The sequence below is a fragment of the Zerene cesonia genome, unplaced genomic scaffold, assembly GCF_012273895.1.
Source record: "Zerene cesonia ecotype Mississippi unplaced genomic scaffold, Zerene_cesonia_1.1 Zces_u002, whole genome shotgun sequence".
NCBI lineage: Eukaryota > Metazoa > Arthropoda > Insecta > Lepidoptera > Pieridae > Zerene > Zerene cesonia.
The window spans coordinates 3,918,215-3,927,122 of NW_024045132.1; the positions used below are offsets into that span (position 1 = coordinate 3,918,215).

The 8,908-nt window shown below is 39.9% G+C and overlaps 2 protein-coding genes across 2 annotated transcripts in view; both read right to left on the reverse strand.

Annotated features, from left to right (window-relative positions):
• Nucleotides 1-1,629: 1,629 nt before the first annotated feature.
• LOC119838303 (alpha carbonic anhydrase 8-like) lies at nucleotides 1,630-3,460 on the reverse strand. The gene is made up of 4 exons (XM_038364172.1): nucleotides 3,419-3,460; nucleotides 3,193-3,355; nucleotides 2,516-2,709; nucleotides 1,630-1,644 (listed from the first exon to the last, which is right to left on the reverse strand). Exons 1-4 carry the CDS (start codon nucleotides 3,458-3,460, stop codon nucleotides 1,630-1,632), a joined length of 414 nt encoding a protein of 137 aa, XP_038220100.1.
• Nucleotides 3,461-7,405: 3,945 nt separating this feature from the next.
• The window catches only part of LOC119838304 (protein ST7 homolog), a 5,165-nt gene continuing 3,662 nt past the window's right edge, over nucleotides 7,406-8,908 (reverse strand). The window contains exons 3-4 of the mRNA XM_038364173.1: nucleotides 8,730-8,907; nucleotides 7,406-7,984 (exon numbers count right to left, since the gene is read on the reverse strand). Of these exons, the coding sequence (XP_038220101.1) occupies nucleotides 7,406-7,984; nucleotides 8,730-8,907 (757 nt within the window). The remainder of the gene's footprint in view (nucleotides 7,985-8,729; nucleotide 8,908) is intronic.

Here is an 8,908-nt window from a genome sequence, read left to right on the forward strand (position 1 = left end):
ACGTTTATTTACCCGTAATTACGGAAAAACTATTTCTATTCTTTTCCAGAAATGTAATACATTTGAAAATTCTAGATTAGATCTACATTGAATATAAGAAAAATAACGAATGAATCGGAATGGGTGGTCCTTAAATAAAAAGCGTCCGCCATCGCAGATATTGGCTTCATCTTAATAATATAAGAGGGTCACTCGGGACCGAGCTATGATTTGTGAACGTGGAAAAAGTTTAATATTTGACACGTGGCTCAACACACGGCTTCAGATGGATAAGAAAAACTTAACATTGTTTATTCTTTTTAGTATGGGATTATGAATTAGGAACATTTTAGACTTTGTTTCATTACGTCTTTCTAAACTATTCAACGATTTAAAATTTAAAAGTGTGTTGAAAACATCACGCTCTTAACAATATTTGTAACAAAATGTTGGGATAGGTCAATCGGTATATTCTGTCGGTCATTTGCCGCGCGACTGCGTCTCATTACGGATTAGCGGCCGCCAGCTTAAAAGTGTCTAAATTATTTTATAAAAACAATGTTGGAAATAATATGCAATATATTATTTTGATGCGAAGCAAACAATACACAGAAGCCTAGTTTTGCAGTAACAGTACGTTACGTTACGTACGTTGTCAAACTGTGTTTTCAAAGTCGGCACTTCCGCTGTTTATTTTTTTTCTATCATTTTTTTAAATTATAATCATCAAAGAGCGTATATGTCCCTGAAAGGCCGGCAAAGCACTTGTAACACCTCTAGTGTTGCAAGTGTTTATGGGCGGTGGTGACCATTTAACATCAGGTGGCCCACCTGCTCCTTTGCTTGCTCTGGACGTGGACACACTACCGTGAATATTATTTATCTTTAATAATACGCCTCTATTTTGGTAACAAATACCTACATTATAGTAATTATGAACAAAAAATCTTATAAGGAAATTTTGCAATAACGATATTGTGTTTTATAGCTTCTTACAAAACTCTTTTATGCACTGCAATACGTATCACAATCGTTATTGTCGCCTTGTTCCTTCCGTTCATACAGGAGTCCATGCTATTAAATGCACGTACTAGCTTCGAGCCATTTCTCGTGAAATAAATGAGAACGAATAAATTCTCCGCGTTAAATTGAACAAAACTGTTCGGAACATTTATCTGTAACATCATTACATTACGCTAACCGGAGATGGAAGATATCTGCTGGAATAATTTCCGGGGGGAGGAGCAGGTGGCTCAAGGCATCGATATGTACTAACTAAGCGCCATTCAGCGAGTTGTCTATAAGATCACTACTGTTGGAATATAGTTGTCATACACAAGTTTAATTGAATAAATACTGTATGATTTGTGAGACAGTATCCGTGCACAGAATGGCCGCGCCTGAAGTAGCGGCATGGAGGGCGGGCCGTCGCGATTATACGGAGCGCTTAGCAACTCCCGCGGGACGCTGATTTGCACAGATATCTTTTCCGAAACGTTACACGGAGTCTTTACGCTTAAGTACATTGTGTTTAACTCCATTCTAATATATTGCACAGCTCTTATCGCACACTCGGAATATACAGAGTAAAATGAAAATGCTTTCAAAATTATTATTGCATTTATACCAAATTTTGCATAATATTCCGCTTCAAGAAGTTTCTACCTGCAAAATGGGATTTGATAATAATATAGCACGGTTCTTACAGTGATTTGAACGATTTAATTGAACCTGTTTTGCTAAATAAAAAAAAATATTAAAGAGTAGGTTATGTTGATATAATGTAATGACAACGGTGATCGAGGAAGCAGGATGCAATAATTTGTTGAAAGTAGGAATAGTCGGCAGGTCGCAGTTGCCCGCTGGCTCGCTGGCGCAGCGCCAAATTGCGCAAACTTATCGCACATTACACTTGATTATTATGCTCTCACAATTATTGTACTTGAGCTCAAACTCATTGGGATTATCTCTGTGTCATAATGTGTATTCTTGAAATACGGTGGTTTATTCCGCAGAAACAATTATTTAAAACCTATTTTAATAGCATATTTATTGAACTAAATTTAAAACATGGCAATACTGATAAATTGGAAGATGTATGGTTTTCGAAATGAAGTACGTTTATTTGAAGACTTCTTTAAATATATATAAGATATATATAGATAAGATATACCAAAGCTTCAGCATTACGTGCCTGAAATACACTGTTGAGGTGCGTCTTGTACAGATGGAGCAAAAATTATTCAATGATAATGTAAGTCTGCAATATAGCCCCATTTAAGTCACACTTAAGTCTCCGCCATTATAATATTGTAATAGTCTTCGTGAAAAGGATCCCGCATAATTACCGCGTAATAAGCGAGCTTATAGACCCCCACAATCCTTACATTTTGTCTTGCGAAAGAGAAATAGCCTTGCAGGAAATGATGTTTAAAGCAACTGCTCTTCTTTGCAGTTCTAAATCTGTAATATCATAACGAATATTCTGGTTTGAAAATATATCTTAGAATTAAAAATATACAAACATAACACTCACCCGTGCTGGCTTCGCAACGAGCGGCAGCGGGCATAGAGGCGCCGGTGAAGACGCGACCCGTGAGGACGGCGAGGTCTCCAGAGGAGCGGGAACTGTGGAGGGGTGTGGGTCGGAAGGAGAACTAGAGGAGTGCGGGAGCGGGATTGCGGATGCACTTCGCGGCGCCGGAGTGCGGCACCGCCGGGCGGCCTCATCTGTATACAAATACAATGATTTTAATAGTTCTAATTTCTTAATAAATAATACAGTATAGAGATACATATTTCACATGTGGAACCCAGAATCTCCATGTATATAATCTCTTCTGAATAAATCGATTCAATTCATTCTGGTAGACTATCTATAAAATATGGCACAGAGCCGCAAGATACTTTCGACATACTCTTCGTCATTGCTACAATGCGTCGAGGCTGAATAACATAGCAGACCCTACACGAATTTTTGCTACATTGATTGCAACGTGCCGTGAGCTTTTTCTTAGAACTGTAACACGTGGATCTTTTAGCGTAACCACGACGCACTATAGGTGATTTTTACGCTAAATGCGCATTTTCGGATTTTAAGCTAAACAATATACATGCACATGTGTACCGCATCTTGAATCGAGAACTCTACTGAAAACGATTACAATTTTTCATACATTAAACTTTATGACAGTTAGGCTTATAAGATCTTACCGTGAGTAGGGCGGGAGTGGGGCGGGTCGGGAGTGCGAGCTCGGCGCTCTTGCGGCGCGAGCGCTAGCAGTTGGCGATACAGCTCTAGCTCGTGGTAGAACTCCGGCGAGGGCCCGCGCTCCGGCGACGTGCCGCCCCCCGCGTCCCCCGCGTCCCCCGCGCCCTTCGCACCACGAACACGCCGCGCACCCTCCACAATCCCCGCGCCCCCCGCACCGCCCGCTACCTCCGCGGTTAGACCGTTCAGCACGAGGCGGCGCCCCGCCATTCCGCCGCGAGCGTCGCATTCGGCCGTCACTGCGCACACGCCGCTACCCGCTCACCCACACACTTTATAACACACATTACGCACTTCGAAGTACAATAATTATTTCGTAGTTATAAGCAATACCTTTAGTGTTCTATTATAAGTAATGTCCACCAAAAATGAAAAATACAATGTTTACGTAATTTTGAGGGATTTACTTATTGTCCGTCGGCTCCGCCTAAGACATCGGCTTGAATTTAATAAACGTATAGTTTTCTTATGTATAGCTAAATGTATTCAGTTCTGCCTACCTTTTCCAACAATTAGACACGGCAGGGTTACGTTGAAAATGGAACGAGTGCTACGAGCAAAGTGATAGCTCAAAGGATTCTGCGTACGAATAAAACAGTTAAAAATATTTCAGTTTTATTACATTGAGAGGCCACACTTTCCTTCTATTTTTAGTATGAAGTCATGTTTAATGTTACATAAGAGATACAAGGGAGGATGTATGTACTCACTGTTTGTCTATTACCTAGATATTAAGATACTCAATAACATGTGTATCATATCTGCTAAGCTTAATTAACTATTAACCCTATCGTTAGATATGCGAAAAGTTCTGTGCCACAACTTTATACAGCATAATACTAAATATACTATGAAACTTTTCTTAACGTGGTACATACATATAAAACTTCTTTTTTTTTTTTTAATTTACCTCCAAGGTGTCAGATAACTACTTAAAACAGTTTACGTATGTATATTTTTTTAGCTATTATGCGTTTGTTGAAAAACTGGATAAATCAGTATGCATTAAATCGGTTATTAATGAAAGTTCAATAACCATATTTGAGAAAATACTAAAAATAAGTATGAAATAGGACACTGTTGACACTGTCATATAAAAGAGAAAATATAGATTTATTGAGGTGGTACCTTATGATACTGAATGTCATTGCTTAATAAAGATTAAAAAAAGGCAAATTTTATGAGTTTATTTGATAAATGAAGTGTTTAGATAGGGGAATACCGATGATAAAAATCAATTTTTAAACACATCGCACACAATGAATACACTGCCAGCGGCATAAATCTTCTGTGGAAGGGAGGGAGGAGGTGATCTTATTCAAGCTTAGATTTATATTATTACGAGGCTTCTAATTCACTCAAGATCTGGTTTTCATTAGCAGTACAAAAGATTGGAATAAACGCGAGGAGTCGGACTCCACTTGCAATTAGGGATAAGTTGTAAGAAAAATTATCAATTAATTTATTGAATATGATATTAATATTTGTTGAAATTTGTTATTATATATAAATTTATAATTTGTGCAAAAAGAGAAGATTTGTTATTCGAAATTCGATTTGTGTTTTTTCTCTGTAAAGTTAATTAATGAAAAATGAATGCAATACCTATATTAAAACATATTATGTCACTAATTATTTATTAAAGGAGAGTCGATGTTTTGTTTAAATAAAAAAAGTATAAATTTAATACATACAAATAATATTTCTATTAAATTATAATTGACACTTAATACATCGTTTAATCTGTCAAATATGTTTAATACCGAAGGTGATATTCGCTTAAAATCGTTACACTTCGTACGAGCTACTCAGTACTTTATCTAGACGAAAGTGACACTGCACAAAATTTAATTGTAACTTCGAACGTCCGAAGTTTTGAAGAGTTTCCCGCGATTAATTTAGCGAGTGGTACGGGGAACATTCGCTCCCGTCAGAGCCCGGCGCCTGACTGAAGCCTTCAATGCGTCCGACAGGCGCTTCACACTGAATGCTACATTACCAGACCTATAAGTACGTATGTACAAGATAGTAGCAGACATTGGTGAAGCCTGTTGCTCGGTCATACAATAGCTGATGCGCGATAAGATGACTCGTAATAGTGGAATAGCTTTTGCATATCCATATTCGAATAGATAAGTAGGTACATACGTACGTAATGTTAAGCTTACATTGACATTTAATAGAGCTGATCGGCACTGTTTTAGTGTTGCATTTTTTGAGTCCTTACTTCCTAATAGTTACTCTTAGTTAATTAGTAGCAAATAGTTTTCGGAACTATTATTTCTTCACGAATTTACATAGCGTTAATGTTTTTAGAGGAAAACCCTTTTGTACAACATTGTAAAGTCAAAAATATTGTTATCCTTCGTTAATGTGCAAACATAACCCACGCAGTAAACATTAAGGACATGTATTGTACGGTTGGAGTACATACCTATTAATTGTTGTAGTCTGATGGTACATATTAATTATTGTAGTTATTGTAAACAATATACGAGCGAAATCAAGACATGTGATTTGATATAACAAGCAAACCCCGATGATTTTCTAATACCTACGTACTGATTTATTGTTATTAAATTTTCTATATTTTACTAACTAAATTTATAAGGTTAACCTATATCTGGTCTTAACGTGATTAAAATGACCTGAATTATGTGGATTGTATACTCACAAATAGGTGCCTCATACTCAGTTAAAGGACTATGGCCTGAACCCTCATAGGAGGCCTGTGTCCCAGCAGTGGGAACATATATGGGCTGATGATGATGATGACTCAGTTAAAGAAATTTATCTGAACGTGTTTTAGACCAAAATCGTCTTATTGTGCGATTACTAGTACAAATACATCCGTCATGCACGAAAACCTAATTTAAACGTACTTACTTACTTACTTACTTACTCCTGTGGCGCTGAAACCCCGAAGTGGGTCTTGGCCTCCGAGACGAGAACTCTCCATCTTTATTTAATTAATTAATTTAAACGTGAAAGATACTATTCTAATGTAAAGCAATGTGCATCATCTAGACTGTTCAACATTATAAGCTAAAAAATTCGATGCCGCTGCTAAGCTCCGATCAGCTGCATACGCAATACGAAAATTTAGGTATATATATATATATATATATATATATATATATACATACATATATATTCATAGCATTCGAAGTTTGATAGAATATAGCGTTGTTAATTAATCTCTCTCTCATAATTTCAAAATGCAGCCGCAATAAGATCTTTATTTGATCCAGCCTCATTATCCCAAACTTAGCATTGTTTAATCCAAAAAAAGTTAATGGCAACTTGATATACTTTCCCGTTCCTTACTACTTCCACTTAAGAAAATAAAACAATTCTTTCGGTCATTCAGGAAGCTGGTCAATAAAACACCCATTACTTCGTTATCTTTATTTCAAAGTTCCATTACTTCCACACACACACACACGTACACACATACGCATACACACATACAGAATAAATAAGAAAACTTCAGATATAATTTTAAACACACAAAAATAGAGATCACAGTAAGCAAAAACAATTTATAAACGAACATCAGATCGTTAACTTACAAAAAATAAGCAATTAAATATATAAGTCGATAGACTTAACTCAAAAACATATTATCCCAATACTGTTACATTAATATTTATCAACTAAAATACTTCACAGGTATTAAGCGTAATATAAAAATGATATATTTAAATAATTTTTAAACTATCGTATTGACAAAATAGCCTTCCGTGTCATCACATAATAATTACTATTAGAATTAATTGCAACTGCAAAAATTGCAATATCTTTATGAAATTGTATCTAAGTAAATGCAGATTTATATACTTCAATTTGATATTAAAAGTACAATACTTATTTATTATTTTTGGCTAATATACAATAGGCATGATCAATAAAATACATAAGCACAACACTTTGTGCCGTGCTCCAATTGCGCGTCATTATGACCCGGTGTGTTCTACTTAGTACATAAGTGACTTGCCTTATATCATTAAATACCTATATGGGTGTTGCGGTATCAAGTTAGGTGTCGCAGTTTATTTAAAACACACAGCTTATATTGAACGGTTACAATACAAATGTGACGTTCTTTTTGTTTATGTAACGATATCACAAGTGTCGAGTGAGCGAGAGTCGCGTTCAATAGGCGGGCAACAGGCGCAGCAGGGCGGACGGGTCGAGCGTCCAGCGGTGCGCGGGCAGCGCGGGCAGCGCGGGCAGCGCGGGCAGAGCGGGTAGCGCGGGTAGCGCGGGCAGGGCGGGCAGCGCGGGCAGCGCGGCGAGCGCGGCGAGCGCCGTGAGCGCGGTGAGCGCGGCGGCCAGCGGCAGGAGCGGCGCGCGGCGCGCGGCGGGGGGGGGCGCGTGGTGCGGCGCGAGCAGCTCGCGGTCGGCGCGCGGCGGCGGCGCGGGCGGCGCGCGGCCGGCCCAGCCCGCGGCCAGCAGGCGGCGCGCGGGCTCGTGCTGCCGCCAGTGGCGCAGGTGCCAGAAGGCGTAGGCGAGCGCCTCGCTGTCGCCGCGCCGCACCACGTGCTCGGGCGGCAGGCTGAGCGCGCGCAGCTCGAGCAGGTAGGCGGGCACGTAGGGGTTGAACTCGATGGCGGCGCGGATGGCCTCGAGCGCGCGCGGCTCGGGCGCGGCGCGCGCGCGCAGCAGCGCGGCCGTGTACAGCGCGCACGCGGAGCGCGCCGCGCCCGCCTCCTCGCACCGCGCCAGCACCGCCTGCGCGGGGACGTGCATCGTATCACTATTGCAATTGACTCTAGAGTGTAGACGATTGTAACAGTCTCCAGATTTGTTGACATTTTGTTAATTAACAAAATATTCTTATACGCCTATGTAAACTAATGTAAATCCTTATTTTAATGTTATAAATGCGAAAGAAACTCTATCCGTCTGCTACGCCTTCACGCCTAACCCACTGAACCCATTTTAATGAAATTTGTTATGAAGATAGAACTTAGAAAAGAACATAGGATACTTTTTATCGCGAAAAAAGGGTAAAAGGGTAGAAAGGGTTAAAAAAGGAGATGAACGATTTTATGTAAGTTCCTTGTTGTCAAACATAAAATCATGTTAAATTCTTTGACACTTAAACCGCTTAATCAATTTTGATAAATAGATCAAACTTTGGGAAAGACTTAAAGGCAGACTCTTTATCATGTCGCGGGATATAAGCGAATTCCTGCGGGTGAAGCCGCGGGCGGAAAGCTAGTATTCAAATAAAAGACTCATTATGAAATTTCAAAAACTCTTAAGAACATTACGGTTATTATGAAGATTTGAACCAAAGAAATTCATAAGTAAAATTCAGATGAGAATGGTCATAATAAATTTAACTCTTAAACAAATGAAGTGAAACATGTTAAAGTTTACCACTAAATAAAAACATATGGGCAACTCCAATCGCATGTTTTTCAAATAAAGAAATTGAAACACGAGTACCGCACGTTCGGCGCGGCCCCACCTGCACGTCGGCGTAGGCGCGCTGCTCCAGCAGCACCTCGATGAGGTTGTCGTGTATCTGCAGCGCGTGCAGCGCGGGCGGCGCGTCGCGGCTCAGCTCGCGGAACAGCCGCGCCGCGTCGCGCAGCCGGCCCAGCCGCCGCGCGCACATGGCGGCGCGCCGCTTCACGTGCGCCAGCA

Excerpts from the sequence above, each read along its gene's own strand:
- LOC119838303 (XM_038364172.1), bottom strand. The coding sequence starts at position 3,460 with ATGGCGGGGCGCCGCCTCGTGCTGAACGGTCTAACCGCGGAG. Across the intron at positions 3,356-3,418 it reads TGAACGGTCTAACCGCGGAG|GGCGCGGGGGACGCGGGGGA; the intron begins GTAGCGGGCGGT and ends CGTGGTGCGAAG. Across the intron at positions 2,710-3,192 it reads CCACTCCCGCCCTACTCACG|ATGAGGCCGCCCGGCGGTGC; the intron begins GTAAGATCTTAT and ends ATTTGTATACAG.